The following is a 17,021-nucleotide window of genomic DNA, read 5'->3' as shown; positions in this document are numbered from 1 at the left end:
TCTGTGAAGACCCATTTTTTTCGACCGGTGAACTTTTCGCGCCTAGTTGTTATCCGAAAGACTAGATGTCGTTGTAGACATTGGATAAAGTTCAAATTTCAATCCTTTCTTCCCCTCCAACCAATTATCAATCATATTCGATTGAGACGAAACGCACGATACCAAACATAATGTGAGAGGCAAAACTTTGTGCCAAACAAATAAAATGCATTACGATAAAACTAACTTTTTCGATAATAACGTTACGTTTATCGCAGCTGCTTCGATTTATCATAACATTTGTAATTTATTATATTGAATTAAATGGCAGCGACCTCGGTTTTTTGGCGATGCCCAATTTTAGCATCATGTGAATAAATAATGAAAAAAAAAATTCCTTTACATTGAAATCATAAACAGAAATATTGTATAAACAATGTGCAAATTGCTCGGGTGTAGAATCGGCTTACCATTTATTATTTTCTGCATGAATGTCGTTAAGTACTATCGTATGATAAAATGAAAACAAACACTTTTTGCCATCGACAGCGAGCGCTAACTTGTCGTTCGCGCGCCTCTCTCTCTTCGGTGCTCCACCATAGTGGAGATGGATATAAAAGGAGCGTACACCGAACAAAACGTTTTAATCGTTTAAGGACACTCGATCATTCAACAACATGTTGCAGAGCAACTGACTCACTTTGAATTCGAAGTCGTTGGTAGTGATGAAAAAGACGAGCTGGTGTGCCCGCATGATAATGGTGCCGTGATGCGAAGTATCAAATTCCATGTGAAATTCAATAAGGCCGCGACATAAACAAGTTTCAAAAGAAAACACAGCGACGAACGTGCAATCGAATAAACAATAAAAGAGAAAAAAAAACACATTTCATTCGTAATACTATTTCCATTGAGATGACTATGTGCGACTGTGTGTCTATGTGTGTGCATGTTTGAAGTAACAGAATGTTCAGTATCGCCAAACTGTGAGCCAAGTATAAAAGTGAAATAAATATATTTTAAGGAGTTGTGTGTGTAAGAGTTGTTCAAACAACAGTTATATTTATTTTACCACGTCGAAATCATATTTTGGTGTGCTGGAAAAGTTACGGAAATTCATGAATATTTATTACTATCATCGTCGTGCTATTGTGAGCTATTCAAAGCTTGGAAAGATTTCCTTCTTTTTTTTCGTTTCGGTGCAATGAAATGTAAACAAAAAGCACAATTTGTTTGAGACAAATATTTTTTTGGCGTAACAACAACAACTTCGCGGGAGATCGGCGCAAATTCAACGCTCTATGGAGGAAAAAACGAGTGCATTATAGAAAGAAGGATAGTCGTTTGCTTTGCAGTCAAATCAACAAAATATATATAAATTGCTAATTAAAGCGAAACCGACACAATATTGTCGGATACTGTACACATTGAAAATTGAGCAATCCGCGGGAAAATGAAATGTTTCACCATTTACACGATAATTGCGCTGGAGATGTTTGTAGGTGTTGTGATAGCAACCAAAAGTAAGTTGAAACTTTTTAACATTCAATGCGGTATGTTTCACAAAAAAATTATATCAATTAGCTATTTTCCATTTTCCAACCCGATAATAATAAAATTTCCCAACATTGTAATAAATTCCACATTGTATATAATAAATGAATACATTGACTCGAAAAATCAACCGAAATATTATCATTAATATAACCGTGTATGGTGGTGGAATGGTGGTTGAAATTTTCCAATTTTCTCTAACAAAAATAATTGCGATAAAGTTTGTTCTATATACATATAGACACAGCATATTCGATTAAATCAACAGAAAAACAACAAATGTTTTACACACATACACATACAAAGCGAACACCATTACTGGTGTGAAAAAAAAGTTTTCGCTCTCTCTTTCTCTTTCACTCCGTAGCTTGATTATTGCTTTGCCCCGCAAAACCCAATAGAATATGTGTCAAAAAGCATTAATATATGTGTATATATTTTGCTGGTGTTCATTTTAACTATTAAATTTGATTAGAGGCACGTTATTAAATTTACACGATACTCGCCCGTCCCGAATTTCAAACCATCGTTGTGCTCTTATTTGGCACGTTATTTATTTACTTGATTGAATTGAATTATTTTTATGTGCGACTCATTTTTCGTTGATTTTTGAATTACCGTACACTAATATTCGTGAGTGAATATGGCGGTGGCATGAGTGCAAAAGCAAGCGAGTGCTTTGTGGCCAATGATAACACTGTTTGGATTTGTGCTAATTGAACGAGAAAGATGGATTGGACAAAGTGGAAAAATTAATGGTCGGTAATACTGCTCATCCGAGAGAAGACAGCCGGGCCGAATGGGGAAATGCATGTTTTTGGAGATCAAAGATAACGTAGAACTTGATTAATTATAATATCGAAATTTAAGCAAACAAAATATAAGCTTGTTTCGGTGCACATCGATTACATGGCCAAAGAATGTTGTTGTCGTGTCGATTCTTAGCTCCTTTGATAGCTCTTTTGTCGATTGTGAGCATGACGTATGATGGCAAACGATTAATTTTCATCGTACAAATAATTTTTATCGCTTGAAAATATAGATATACTTCACAGCTAGTCAAAAGAGACTGAGCGAAAATGTGATCAAAACCAGGATTCTTTTACAAAGTTATATCGACGTCAAAAGATTCTTGGAGCGAATAAATAAACTAATAGAAGCAAAAACCCTTTGATTATAACACGCGGAACTCTCCTGCTCCCTCTTTCTCTCTCTCTCTCAGTCGACCTTTGATTCTAAGCCAGCAAAACTCATCTCATTCCAGCGTGTGTTGGTGTGTGTGTATGTGTATGCTTTAACCAATGTACCATGCCCGTTGGCGATAAAATCATTTATAATATAATTTTGTTTGTAACAATCCCTTGACTCCATCGTCTGTCAATACCTTACGTGCGCTTATCTTACACCCAATTTACCGAAGTAGATGTGCACTTGCACTACAGATATTATGTATATTCAACATGTTGAGGCATCCTCTCTGTTGTTCTCGCTGAATCATGGGACGCAATTCAAAGGCAACAATAACAACAACAAAAACAACAAGAATAACAACACCAAATGTATAATCACGCCACTTGCCCACATTTCGAATTTGTATGTGTGTATGTTCGGAGCATCGTGCTTCGTGCAAACTTTCATGAAACTGAAAATATTTTAAAATTAAATCGGTGGCAAACGATACAAGGAGAGAAGAGAGAGAGAGAACATAAATGTACACGTATAAAACCTGACCCGAACATAAACATATGCGGGTTGGTTGGTTACGATTATGTAATTCTGTGTTGTTGCCGCCACATTGATTAGAAAACCTGGGTAATGGGCTAACTTCTAACACATTAAGTAATTATTATGATTATGAACCGTGGCTGCGAAAAGCAACAGCCATAAAAACAAAGTTAGGCGCATTAGCACAAATGCAACTAGTTAACACTAACTTTGATTAAGTCAGACAAGAATGAAAAAAAGATGAAGAAAGTGAAACCAATATGACAAAATGTTCAACAAAACATTGCAACACATGGCAACCGAAAACTCGGAATTGCTTTTGCTTATCGAACGGTTGCCCTTGTTGTGTTCATCATTTGAAAGATAATAAAAAAAATTCCGAAATGTGTTTGTGTGTGTGTGCGAGAGAAGAGAGTTTGCAATTAAAGCTATAACAAAATGGGTCGACGATGGCCTGAACCCTGATTTTGTTCGGCCATTCGTCATTTTGGCAGTGGTTTTGCTTCATTTCCTCCTCTACCATATTCGAAAACATCGTCACCACTTGTTTGCTATGTATGATGCATGGAAGAAGAGCAATAGCTGGGATTAAATCACACTATAAATCGAATGGTCCGTGCGTCAGGATGTTGGAAATTGCAAATACCAAAGTAATGACAAAATTAATTTCGAAGCAACGTGCTCACCTGCTTAATGTATAGTATATGGTAGATAGATGGGTGTAAAGACAGATAGACATGGGGTAACCACGAGTCCCAACATACCCAACATACAGCCGTCCATAGTAAATGAGTTCGAAAAGTGCTTATATTCGATGCGTGCTTGCATATTTTATCGATTTCATTCGATTGTCTTATTATCCGAAAATATGATGGGAATGTGAAATATGTCTATGGTTTAAGACCTTCGAACCGTACGGTTCTCTATTTCCATCTCATATTTTTCCATTCTATCGCCTTCGCCAACATTAAATGATGGTGTTTTGTTCGTTTCGCGGTTTTCTACTATCCATTACACGTTATTCGGGTGCAATTTATTCCAAGTGTGCCGCTTATGAAGTGGCGATGAGCTATGAATAAGAGACAAACACACACACACAAATTCCAAGTAAAAGTGAAAATGATATGACGAACTGGTGATTTGAAAATGAAATGTGAGTTCGGGAGCCAACACGTAGATAGATATATATATAGAGAGGGAGTTGCGAGAAAAAAACAAGAAAAAGCAATAAATTCCTTTTAAATATGAACTACAACTCACCACACCACACACACACACATCATACAAATAAAGTATTTCCCAACAAAATGATGCGTTTGAATGACGAAAAATGGCGGAGAGATAATAAAAGAGCAGGGTCATGACAAACACCAAACGGCAACAACCGTTGTGAAAAAAAGAGCAGGGGGAGAGCGCACACGGTGGCGGCAACCGTACATATAACCAATAGCAAATATGACTCTGGAGAAAGAAATTCCATCACATTTTATCGTTACTCATAAGCACATATAATAGAGGCGAACGTGTGGCATGTGTGTTTGTAGCGAGCCACATCATAATGCCACTGAATTTTATAATAATTTTTTTTATTCGCTCCGTTGTATTCGTTATTTCAACGTGCCACACGATCGACACGAATGAATGTGTCTTCCTCAGATTCTCTCTTCGTCCCTCTTTTTGTCTGTTCAGCATGAATGGAACGGATGCCGATTGTTCTACGTTTGAAAATGTGAAAATTGTGCACAACATTTTGTGCCAGTAAACGAAACGATTATGATATTTGTCTTGAATGTTCGATGAAAATGAACGAGTTGGAAAATATATGGCTGCTAAAGTGTTGAGAGTGAGAGTGGGAAGAAAAAAGATGGGAATGTTAAATATAGAAATAGACAAAAGCACGGGTAACAACTGCATTGTTTGCTCGAAGAAGTGAATATGGAAAAAGGATTATTTGTGTTTGCGTTATGACGATAATTTTATTCGGTTTTATTTTATTTTTTTTATTCACATTGTAAGCTTTGACACCGCATTTCAACGGCGATGTATTTACTAGAATGCTCGACGCTTGGGAGCAAGTGCAAAATGAAAAAAAAAAACTAACACGTATCAAATGAACATTTATTCCCACTGCTTATCAACAGTGTATATTCACCATTTTCGTTACTATTGTAGCAATTTCAACAATTGGATTGATTGAAAGAGAGAGAGACTGACATTGAGAGCGAGAGATAAAATGTCATTTTATATTTATTTGGATTTTATTTATTATTATTTCGCACACTCGCGCGTGCACATATCGAAAAGCAAATGAAATATGCAATCAAATATTGTACGTGTATGTGTCTATGGGCAAAAAAATGAAATAGCATTACATATGTAATGAATTAATATCCTCTTTTATTGTGAAAAGTAAACAAAAGTAAAAGGCCCCAAAGCAAAAGCCATTTCAACGAATTTCCATCATACATATTCAATAATGTCTGTGCACACTGTACTGTGAGCTACTCTGTTTGCTTTACCCATTTTGACTCTTTCTCACTTTTTTCATCTTCTTTCATTTCAATTGCAATAACAAATTGCTCTTTATTGATGTTGTCGTTGGCATTGGCATCGCTGGTCTTGTTTGCACTTGGACTATGAAGAGCTACCAAGTACCAAGTTACATACACTTATGTTGGATCATCATAGCATGAAATTAACGTGGTACATCGATTGGCCAAAAAAAGAAGTCCTCTTTAATGTTGATGACGCATTCACCGATGACACCGATTGGTTTTCTTTTGGCTTTTCGCAACGTGGTCAAATCGAAGGATCCGATGTTTGCTACTTTGTCAAAAGCATTTACGACGATGAATCATATAATGAAGCAATCGTAAGTAACAGTGTATATATTTAACGGGCGAATAATGATGTTTACCGTTTATTTTCGTTCTATTTACGTTATTATATCCGCCAAAAAATCGAAGGACACGTACGTCGGAAGCGATAAAAAAGTGTACCGAGACTTACAACAAGATTGTGAATTGCTCCGTATAGACGATCGCTCAGTGGCATTCAAACGTAAAATTGATACGTGTGACCCACAAGACTTCGCCATGCATGTTAGTACTCAATATTGATACTTTAAAAATCACACCGTTGTCGATTCACTGACAACAATAATAATAAATTGAATGGAGAAAAAGAAATTATTGAGACGGAATTATGTGTTAAATTTGTGTTTGATCGTTACTAACAGGAGGGAACCATGTTCATTTTATGGTCGCGCGGTGCGGATATTCTTAACTTCCCAATGGAATACGAAATAAATGGAACATCATCACACCGGCACAAGCGCGAAGGTCATTCGCATTCATCGCCACATCGAAATGGTGCCAACGATGGTTTGGTGATGGCGCAAATGTTACGTGCTGATAAACTTGTCATTCCGGAAAGGTAAATATAAATCTTATTTTTTTTTCTCTGCCATCGTCTATGTCTCTGAAAAAAATGTATAGCTGTGCTGCAGCCACTTTTGTCGTCTCGTTTAAAAATTTATTTATGTTCAACGTATGTTTGCATTTTGTTACAGGGACATCATGGAGGTGGATGTTACATTGAAAGAGGTTACGATACCTGCACAAGAAACCACTTATTGGTGTCACATACAAAAGCTAGGCGATTTTATCCAACAAAAACATCACATTGTGCAATTCGAACCGCTCATTACAAATGAAGACATTGTACATCACATGGAGGTGTTCCACTGTGAAACGAATGTTGAAGCCGAGATACCGTTGTACAATGGTGATTGCAATCAATTGCCTGAAGAAGCGAAAATTTGTAATCGAGTTATATCGCTGTGGGCCATGGGTGCGAGTGCATTCACATATCCAAAAGAGGCTGGACTACCAATTGGTGGCTCAAATTATAATCCATTCATTCGTTTAGAAGTACACTTTAATAATCCCGAATTAAAAAGCGGTATGAAAAACTCATTAAAACCAACATTTTTCAAGTAAATAAACAACCCACATAGCGTAGTGTTTCAAACGTTCGTTTTTTTTCTTGCTTATGGGATATAGGTTTAATCGATCATTCGGGCATGCGAATCAGAATGGTGTCAAAGCTTAGGAAACACGACGCTGCGATTATGGAACTTGGATTAGAGTATTCGGATAAGATGGCTATACCGCCCGGAATATTAGGATTTCCTCTGAGTGGTTACTGCATCGCTGAATGCACACAAACGGTAATTTATGACTTTTCACCATTTTTTTTCCGTTGGCTCATCTTACATTTTATATCTAATGCGTGCGTATGTGTGTTATTGGATGCGATTTACTATTTGGCGATGGTATATGGAAGGCTTTGCCAAAATCTGGTATCACAGTTTTTGGGTCGCAGTTGCATACACATCTTCGTGGTGTTCGAGTTTTGACACGGCATTTTCGTGACGACATCGAGTTACCAGAACTAAACCGAGACGATTACTATAGCCATCACTATCAAGAAATTCGTTACCTACGGAATCAAGTTAAAGTTTATCCGGTAATTTGATAGTTTTTGTCATTCATTATTATATGTATTTCGTTTTTGTACTTTATATTTCACTTGCACTGAGCACCACACACACATTGCAAACATTTCAATTCGCATCGCTGTGAATTCGTTAGTTTCTGTGTGCATTCGTTTCGTGTTCTTTTTATGGCTTGTCTCGATTGTATTCCCACTTTTCCATCTTCGTGAAAATGTTGATTTTTCTTCTCATCCATCTATCCATTTTCATTTTCTTTATTGTGCAAAGGGAGATGCTTTGATTACTACTTGCTACTATGACACTCGAGGCTACAACAACACAACTCTGGGCGGTTTTTCCATAAGCGATGAAATGTGTGTGAATTACATTCAATATTATCCAGCTACAAAACTTGAAGTTTGCAAAAGTTCTGTGTCTGAGAAAACTTTAGAAGATTATTTCTTCTATATGAAACGGTATGCTATTAATTTTTGTACTCTTTTTTTCTTCACCCTATTCTCGGCTCTTCCGTGATATAAAGAAATTCAAAGAAAGAAATTGTTTTTGTGAGAGGAAAAAAGTAATTATATATTTTTTTCTGGATTTTTCTTCTTTCTGTTATGTTTCTTTTTACCATATTTCCGTTTATATTATGAACACTTTTATTCAACAAAGGCGCGAGCATCAGCATAAAGTGTCGCTAAGAGGTGCACGCTCTGAAAATTATCGTTCAATTGAATGGACCAAACCACACATTGACGAACTATATGGAATGTATGTACAGGAGCCATTAAGTATGCAGTGCAATAAGTCTGACGGCCATCGTTTCCCGGGTTTTGAATGGGAAGGTGCACCCATTACACAAGCGACTATTCAAGTGGCGTTACGACGATTTGAAACTTGTGAAAATTACAATCCTTACGGCGTTATACCGCTTGAACTCGGCGAATGCGGTTATTTAGGCGAATGTATTTATTAGAGCAGAGAAGATAATAAAAGCCATGCTTACCATTAGCTTTAAGATAAATTCAAATTCCATCACATTAAATCTACATTTAAGCACCATCTATTCAAATAAAGTCACTGTTGAAATTTTCTTTTCGTTTGTCTAATGTTAAAATTTATTTCATTTTTTTCCGCCTCAAACAATATTCACGCGTGTAATATTCACACAAAATCTACTTAACGACTATACGGATGAATTTGATTGGCCGATTTAATATTTGTTTTAATAGCAGAAGGTGCTTTGCCAGTTTGTGTGGCCGGCGCCGGACCGGTTGGCATCGTTGGCCGTACTGGTGGAACCATACTTCCACTGTCTGGTACCAATCCTTTGCCCATCCCAACTGCGGCCACCAGCGCATGTGTGTCACCGATATTACTTGTCTGTTGAATACCGGCCCGTGATGAAGCCTCGACGTCCCATTCTTCTCGCGCTTTATTCACCATATCGTAAACATGTGAAATCACTTTTGTGAATTGGCTGACTTGTTTTGCCGCTGTGTCAGGCACCATGTTATTTGCCTACGGCGAAAAATCAAGATTTGAAATAAGTTCGGGGTATTTTTGTTATGAATATGCTGCAGAAACTTTGAGGTAAACAAACTCACTTTTTGCTCATGTGTGAGCATTCGCTGTTCAGCTGCTGGTTCTGGTTTTGTGCCTAAAAATATGAGATGAATGAAATTAAGCTTGAATCGATATGAAAAAGGCATATGGATATGAGATCTAAACATACGTAAATAGTCTGGAACCAAATCATGCGCAAAAATTGCTATACGCGACTCTGTCAAGTGAAAAATGGCTTCGTCTCTCTCTTGAGACAGTTGCAGTGGAAGAACGGTAAGGTTTCGAAGCGGCGGACCCAACTCATGTGCAAGAATTTTCGACAATCCCGTCAACTACACATCCAAACACAGAAAAAAGAACAATTGTTTTAAACACATCGCTAAATAATTTGAGAGAGGGGTTTGTATGTAACTTACATGACTGGAAATCAATGCAAAATTATCTAAAAATGTTGGCCAATTGATGACTTCATATTCGGTTTCAATTTTATGAATCATTGCACCGATCGAAAGTTTTAAGTCGTTTAATCGACTTAAAACCGCATCAATCAATGTTTCCAATTGCTTTTCTTCGCGTTGCATTGCAACTATTTACGTGTTGAAAAACCAAAAATATCAAAAATACTTCTCACTGGCGGTGTTTTATTGCAATCCGTAAACAATTTTACTTCTTCAGCTGTCACAATTGACACAGTGCAAATGGCAACCCCAAAACTTGTTGAAGTTCGATTGCTTTGAATTCAGCAAATGCATTCGCCAAGGTGATAACAGATGGCGTTGTTGTTCTTCAAGAGAAATCTGAAGTTCTCGTTAAAAAAATTGTCCACTCCAGTTTTGGTCAAAGCAAAGAAATCTTTTTTTTCCTGTCAGAATTTCAATAAGAATTTCGCAAAATTTAGTTTTAAAATAATTTACTGTATTTTACATTACATTATTATAAGACAATTGTTCGAATACACTTATCTATATGGAAAATCATCTATTATTAATTTTTCATGTCATTCGTAGAAGATCGAAAACGGATCAAATCAGATTCTTTTTTATTTTCTTTCAATAAAGAACTTTATACACATTTGCTTATCATTTTTTTTTCTTTGTAATACAGAATTGTTTTTCGTGATTTTTTTTTGTTTGGAAAATTGTCAACAATAAATAAAATCGAATTGATAATTAATGACAAATAAAAACTACTCGATAGAGTGTTGTAACATTCATAGTGTGAATTACATAAAATCAGTATCTTTTCTTCTTTTATTTCTTTTTTCCATTTAATTATTGTCTTTTTTCATTACTTTTTACATACAATCATCATCATTTTGTCATTAAATTAAAATCAGTTTACTCTTAACATTACATAAAAAGTATGCTTTGTAAAATTCACTAACGATTAAAATTGAAAATGAGTTTTGTTTTCTTTTTATTGGCAATAGATTTACGTCTTTGTATATGCGATTTCGTGTGACTGATTGAGTCGATGTTTACCAAACGATAAAATCGCTCAGTTGAGCATTTTGATGTCAAATGATTTCGGCCACATAGGTGCCGTCATCATTGTGAGATAGAGCCTGGAACGTGGAACCAGTAAACTCATAATGTGGCGTCTAAATGAAAAAATGGAAAGTTTTTCTTTTAATTTCGTTCGATTGAGTTAATTTGAGTGAAATAGATTTACCGTCGATGGAGGATGCACACTAGTAACATTTCTAAGTGTGGCGTAATCAGCAATTTCTCCATTTCCAATCGTTGACACTGAACTGCTATTACGTAGCCGTGGTCCAGTACTGTTGCCATTCGAGTGTGTTGCGTGTCGCGGCTGAATGGTTGCATATGTATTGTCACCCATTTGAGATACTTCGTACGAATCTCGACGGCCAAACGGAGATGCCGGTTGCTAATAAAATGAAAGAAAATTATTTAAAAAACAGATGAAAAAACATTCGGATTTATTTTAACTTACAATTCCGTCACTTTCATTGGTCGCTATTTCCGGTTCGGAGAACACCTGCATCGTTAGCTCTTGTTCTTCGTACATTTTCATTTTTCTAATATCAAAATGACATCGAAAAAAGTCAATCAACATAAGATAATGCAAGCAAAATTAAATGGAAACTCAATTGAATGAAAACAATGTCGATGAAAAAGAATTGAACTTACTGTTCGATCCACAATGGGTTTTCGGTTGTGCTGAGTTCATCAATAAATTGTTTTTTGATAAGTGCTTCTTTGCGACGTGTCTGCGGTGGTATGTTCATATTCCAATTTTTCAAGCAACAACAAAGCACCATAAAACTTATCGCACCAATGAATAACACCACTAAAAGTGCCAACAATCCAACTAATGCCAAATCAATTTCTTCTTCAACGAATTTAGCATGGGCCGGAATAATGTTTTCGATTGCAAATCCAGCATAATAATCTTTCAAAAAATCATAATTATTGTCAATGCCTTTCAGTACATCGTCAACGGGTACAATTAAACTGGTATCTGGTTCGACTGCATGAAAATACATGTCACACCAATCCATTCGAATGCGACCCATGCTATTGACATGATGCCGTATTTCATCGACAACAATACGTTTGTCGGTCGCATTTCGTAGTTCGGACACAAGTTCCTCTCGCTCCATCATCACTTCGGTTGGAGGTCGTGACATAATTACACGCACCAATTGCTCTTGTCGAATTACCCAAATCACAACTTTTGTCGATGCTTCACGGCCGGGATGTTCGATTTCTTTAGCAACGATTGTCAACTCAAATCGATCTTGGTCATATTCACCCATAAATGCTGCCGTTGTTAACCGGCCGTCCTTTGATATTTCTATAAATGAACAATAAACAACACATGATAAGTTACGAAAAACGGGGGTCAAATTTATTGAAACTTACTGAACGGGCTCGGTACAATTGAACCAACCGATCGACTAGATCCATATTTGTATAAATTCGATGCGACAATAATCAAGTCAAATGTGCCATTTGTTCCCATGTCCGCATCTGTTGCATTAATTGTTGTCACCAAGTGATTGATGGCTGCTTCAGCACTTATTCCAGCATAATAAACGTCATGTTCAAATTTCGGTGCATTGTCATTCAAATCGTTCACTTTAACTTGTACTTTTGCAACGGTACTATCACGTTCTAGTTGCTCAATCGATAGTTCATCTCGTTGGCGCCGAGAAATATGCAAATCCGATTTTTTGCTACTCAAAATGTACAAATGATACGTATCCACTTCTTCACGGTCTAACGATCGATTCGTGAACACATCACCCGTTTTTTTATCCACATAAAATGCACCATTCTCATTGCCCAATAGCATATAGTAATAGACATGTGTGTGTGGATCTTTATCGCGAAGATATGCTTGAATTTTACCAATACGAATGCCACGGTCGCTGTTCTCCACAACAAAGAATTTATATGGATTTGAAGCGTCCGGAAATTCGGCTTTATTTTCATTTACGCTAACGATTAAAATCGTTAGAAAACGTAAACTCTCGAAATATGATGGCGTTCCTTGGTCTCTGGCAACCAGTACTAATTCGTATTTTGATTGTTTTTCACGATTCAAATCCTTTTTCAATGCCAATTCGCCAGTGTGTTCGTCAATTTTAAATTCATCTGTTTCCAATACATTTTGATTATTCACTTGCAAATAGTACTTGACCAAACCATTATCGCCGGTATCTTCGTCACTTGCTTTTACTGTCATTACGAGATAATTACTTGTTGCATGATTCTAAATTGCATCGAAAATGTTCAAAAGAAAAAAACATTAATTTCCGTTGCTAAAAAAAGAGAAGAAAAACATTGTATGAACATACTTCCTGAATTTCAACGGACGCATTCGAAAGTGCTGGCATAATGAAAATCGGTCGATAATTGTTCACAGTTTGTACATCAATCACAACATCCGCTTTGTCGGCATTTGGCCCGAAACCCAAGCCATCTCGGCCCTCGACAGTTAGTTTGTATTGGCCCGTTTTGCCTTTTAGACTTTGGGACGGATACAAAATGCCCGAGTTTGGATCCAATTGGAACATCATATTGTCATTTCCAACAACAGCATACTTTACTTCACCAAAAATGCCGTCGTCGGCATCAACGGCATTCACTTGGAGCACTGCTGCTGGTGGATTTAATTGTGCATTTTCAGCCACGGAAGCATAGTAACTTTTTTGTGTGAATACCGGACTATTGTCGTTCATGTCTTGTACAGTAATGTAAATCTAACGTGTACGAAATGGAGAGAAAGAGAATTTATATATGTTGGAGTGAATTCATTCTGATGAAAATTAAATTGAGTTTGCATAAACGTATGAAAATATTAAAGTGAATTTTGAGAGAGAAAAATAGAGTAAGAAAGCGAATAAAAAGAGTCTTGATTCAAAACTGGTTACAGTCATACATACCGGAACATGAGTTGAGTGTCTTGTGGTGATTGGTGCTTTATCAATGGCAACTGCTGAAAAGCTTACTTCTGGCAACCGTTCTCGATCTAAAAATGAACTATTCTGCACGGTAATCACCCCCGATATGGAATCCACATTGAAGTTATTACTATGGTCTCCAATCAAAGAGTAAGTTACATTTCCGAAGATTCCTGCAAAACGAAAGCAAACAAAAGAAGAACGTTTCATAAAAAACAATGAAAACTTCTTTGCATATTGTTCATTTGAAATAAAATTGCCATTTTTTCCCATTATATATGCAATAAAAACGATAGACGATAGAACAAAGAAAATTCTGAATGTAATAAATGCTTGCAAACCATGGTTTCTACTACCAACGTACTTCGTACAATATTTGAATTGTAATAAAACAAAAATCGAGAAACACTCAAGTTCATTCGGTATAAGAGTTCTTGGTGCGAAGCAAAACAATCGAAATAGCTCTGGAGAGGGAGCAGGGAGAGATAGTATGTTTCATTTTGGTTTTTATTTGATTTGCAATCAATTTTATCTTTGCGGTGGCGACAGCAATAAAAATAAAAACAAACCCATCGAACATTGTTGAATTGGAAAAATTACAATGACAAAAAATATGCTTAGATTGCGACCAGGCGAAATCAACCGAGACAAAAAAAAACAACAACCGTTCAATAGAAAAGTTTTGAAATGGAAAATCGGCAATAAACTTTATATTGTGACCGATATATATAAAAAATTGATGCGAAGGAAATTGTCGATTTATTTTTGTTTTCTCGGACATACGAAATCATTTTCGTTTATGACATTATTGAAAATACAACGCCATTTGATGTGTAATGTGAGGATTTTCCACATTGATATCTATCCAAATCGTATGATTATATTATTGAATCGCATAATTTCCGATAACAAAAAAATTTTAACAAAAAGAAGTGAAATTTGAACAAAATTCCCCATTTTCATAAACATAGCATTTGGATCAATCTTAAAAAGTTAATATTAATGAAATAAACTGGTTGCATTGTGGGTTTTTAATTAAATTCCCGCCAGCAATGGAATTGATGCATAGATTCGGTGCACGTACACACACACACTCACATCACGAAAATTGTACGGGAACAAAACGGTTTGAGTGACGGGTTGAGGTTTACAATTGCCGCAATTGTAATTTTAAAAGCCTCATTTTCATTAGTGCAACAAAAATAAATTGTTTGACATATACCGAATGTTTCTGCTGTCAAATTTGAAGTTTTGAACCCAAAAAAAACTCAAGCAAAAGCACAAAAAATCACTTTAAATTGTTTTGAATTTGTTGGAAATGCTATTGCTTGAAATGTAAAGTTGATATTATGAAGGCTATAGGAGCTTTCATAATTTCATTGCTATGGTTAAATGTATGTGAGTGCATGTGTGCGGTTTTTTCGTCTTAAAGCGCTTCGTGCAAAATTTTGTTACACCGAACATGATTGTAAATTTTCAAATAACGTATTTTGTTGTAGACAACTTTCGTTCAGGTACTATTTGACACAGATGCACGATGAAAAAGATTGTGACTTTGTTCCCGTTTTACTCAAAACGAAAAAAGAAAAAATAATAATGTCATTTCATATGTTTAACTTCTCAAATAAATGGTAATATAATTCCATTTTTGTGCACCGTGTATGCGTGCGTGGATGTCATACAACGTTGTTTGTACTTATGAACTTGATGCAAACACATTGTCCGCAAAAACTTCGGTGAAACACTTTTGCGGGCAAAGATTGCTTGCTGGTGAATGAGTTGAGAGTTTGTACCTTGTAAGAGCAATTTTACTTCCTGAAATGTCGTTACGCACATCCATTCGGTGTGTATGACAGGTATTTTGTGCGTAAACGACACTTTTTTCCTCTCACACACATTTGCATATGGGCTTAAATCATTAGTAACATCGTTACACTGTGATTCTGTCACATTTTTCATACTCTGCAATTGAATGTATTGAATTTTTTCTACTGAGATATACAAGGTGAAAGAGACAAAGTCACGCGCACTCAAGACGAGAGCAAAAAAAAATCACTATCATTTGGTATAAGTGGGTGGCTTTTATGTTGAGATAAATTTATAATAAATGAATTTGACAAGCTGATAAATGTCAACGTGTTGCGACCAAAATAGGCAAAAGTATATCCGTTCTGATAGCGAACACATACACGGCTGCAAAAGAGAGATAGATATGTATATATTTTAGCTACGTTGCAGTCAATTACATGCCATTTGTATATCCGACTATCACAAACGTTTTCTGTCTTTGATTTACAACATGCACAGCCGCATAAATAATAAAATCAACTTCCATTATTCTCGGCGGTTTTGTTAACAGATGCTTATTGTGGCTGCTTGTGGAATAATTTTTTTTTCTCGTTCATTCAAACTTACCATCGTCATTATCCTTCGCATTGATTTCACCGATGTACGTTCCTTTCGGTGAATTTTCAGCCACTGTAAAACGATACTCTGACAGTGAAAAGTGCGGTTCGTTATCGTTTGCATTGACAATATCGACAATAATTTCAGCGGTGGATGTTAATTGCGGTAGTCCCGTATCCGTCACATACGCATTCACATAAATTTGCTTTATTGATTCATAATCGATGCGAGCTTTTGTTGTAATGATGCCTGCAAACAGAAATGAGAAAAGCACAACGATCAATTTACTTTGAAACTAATGCCCGGTATTTGAACACAATAACCAGCAAAAAATATAACGTTTTTCACTTCAGGAGAAATTAATTGTGCAAAATGTTGTGGTTGTGCGTGTGCATATAGCAACCAAATGGGATTCCACAGCTCAAGTGACTTGTAATGTGTTTAATGACAGCATTCGATGCTGTGCCTTTGCAAAAGCAGCCCCTCATTTTCTTTTTCATTCCATTCATGCGAAAAACCGACGTCATTCAGAATGATGAATGTGTTTATTACGCACCGTTTCTCTACGAAACGCACTACAATTCTCTCATTTATCAGACATATTACCTGTAAGGTTATTTATTTCAAGATAATCATTCGCCGACAGATGATATGCTTCGATATTTGAATCACTATCTGTTGCTTGAAGTTGCGTTAATTTTGTACCAATCGGCTGTTCTTCCAACATTTGATAGATGAGCTTCGGCGTTGATGGCGTCCATGGCAAAGCAAATACCTACAAAGCGATGTCAATAACATTATTTTACAAACATTACTCCAAAATGAAATTCCAAATTCCAAGTAAACTATTTTGAAAGC

General features: G+C 36.2%; 3 protein-coding genes across 6 annotated transcripts in view; 1 reads left to right on the top strand and 2 right to left on the bottom strand.

Annotated features, from left to right (window-relative positions):
- The first annotated feature begins 640 nt into the window (after positions 1-640).
- Positions 641-8,868, top strand: LOC116347605 (tyramine beta-hydroxylase). Its single transcript, XM_031778267.1, has 9 exons — positions 641-1,502; positions 5,901-6,130; positions 6,225-6,359; positions 6,497-6,693; positions 6,830-7,221; positions 7,323-7,489; positions 7,606-7,788; positions 8,045-8,232; positions 8,432-8,868. Exons 1-9 carry the CDS (start codon positions 1,433-1,435, stop codon positions 8,733-8,735), a joined length of 1,866 nt encoding a protein of 621 aa, XP_031634127.1. The 5' UTR covers positions 641-1,432; the 3' UTR covers positions 8,736-8,868.
- LOC116347606 (mediator of RNA polymerase II transcription subunit 8) lies at positions 8,855-9,997 on the bottom strand. Its single transcript, XM_031778268.1, has 4 exons — positions 9,742-9,997; positions 9,495-9,657; positions 9,367-9,419; positions 8,855-9,280 (listed from the first exon to the last, which is right to left on the bottom strand). Exons 1-4 carry the CDS (start codon positions 9,904-9,906, stop codon positions 8,939-8,941), a joined length of 723 nt encoding a protein of 240 aa, XP_031634128.1. The 5' UTR covers positions 9,907-9,997; the 3' UTR covers positions 8,855-8,938.
- A 546-nt stretch (positions 9,998-10,543) lies between these two features.
- Positions 10,544-17,021, bottom strand: part of LOC116347614 (cadherin-87A) — a 127,499-nt gene continuing 121,021 nt past the window's right edge. For all 4 annotated transcript variants that reach the window (XM_031778289.1, XM_031778290.1, XM_031778291.1 and 1 more), the window contains 9 exons: positions 16,770-16,938; positions 16,173-16,412; positions 13,740-13,930; positions 13,152-13,556; positions 12,214-13,066; positions 11,479-12,145; positions 11,282-11,366; positions 10,997-11,215; positions 10,544-10,925 (listed from right to left, as the gene is read on the bottom strand). In XM_031778289.1, coding sequence (XP_031634149.1) covers positions 10,842-10,925; positions 10,997-11,215; positions 11,282-11,366; positions 11,479-12,145; positions 12,214-13,066; positions 13,152-13,556; positions 13,740-13,930; positions 16,173-16,412; positions 16,770-16,938 — 2,913 coding nt within the window. In that variant the 3' untranslated portion in view covers positions 10,544-10,841. The remainder of the gene's footprint in view (positions 10,926-10,996; positions 11,216-11,281; positions 11,367-11,478; positions 12,146-12,213; positions 13,067-13,151; positions 13,557-13,739; positions 13,931-16,172; positions 16,413-16,769; positions 16,939-17,021) is intronic.

Source organism: Contarinia nasturtii, unplaced genomic scaffold (assembly GCF_009176525.2).
Source record: "Contarinia nasturtii isolate CC-2019 unplaced genomic scaffold, AAFC_CNas_1.1 Cnas_scaffold_1964, whole genome shotgun sequence".
In the NCBI taxonomy this organism is placed as follows: Eukaryota; Metazoa; Arthropoda; class Insecta; order Diptera; family Cecidomyiidae; genus Contarinia; species Contarinia nasturtii.
The sequence above is the reverse complement of the archived record's forward strand: the minus strand, read 5'-3'. Positions and strand labels throughout refer to the sequence as shown.

Coding starts and splice junctions, on each gene's coding strand:
- LOC116347605 (XM_031778267.1), top strand. CDS start 1,433: ATGAAATGTTTCACCATTTACACGATAATTGCGCTGGAGATGTTTGTA. Junction 1,503..5,900: donor TGTTGTGATAGCAACCAAAA/GTAAGTTGAAAC, acceptor TGGACTATGAAG/AGCTACCAAGTACCAAGTTA. Junction 8,233..8,431: donor TATTTCTTCTATATGAAACG/GTATGCTATTAA, acceptor TATTCAACAAAG/GCGCGAGCATCAGCATAAAG.
- LOC116347606 (XM_031778268.1), bottom strand. CDS start 9,906: ATGCAACGCGAAGAAAAGCAATTGGAAACATTGATTGATGCGGTTTTA. Junction 9,658..9,741: donor TTGCATTGATTTCCAGTCAT/GTAAGTTACATA, acceptor TTGGATGTGTAG/TTGACGGGATTGTCGAAAAT. Junction 9,420..9,494: donor TTTGGTTCCAGACTATTTAC/GTATGTTTAGAT, acceptor TCATATTTTTAG/GCACAAAACCAGAACCAGCA.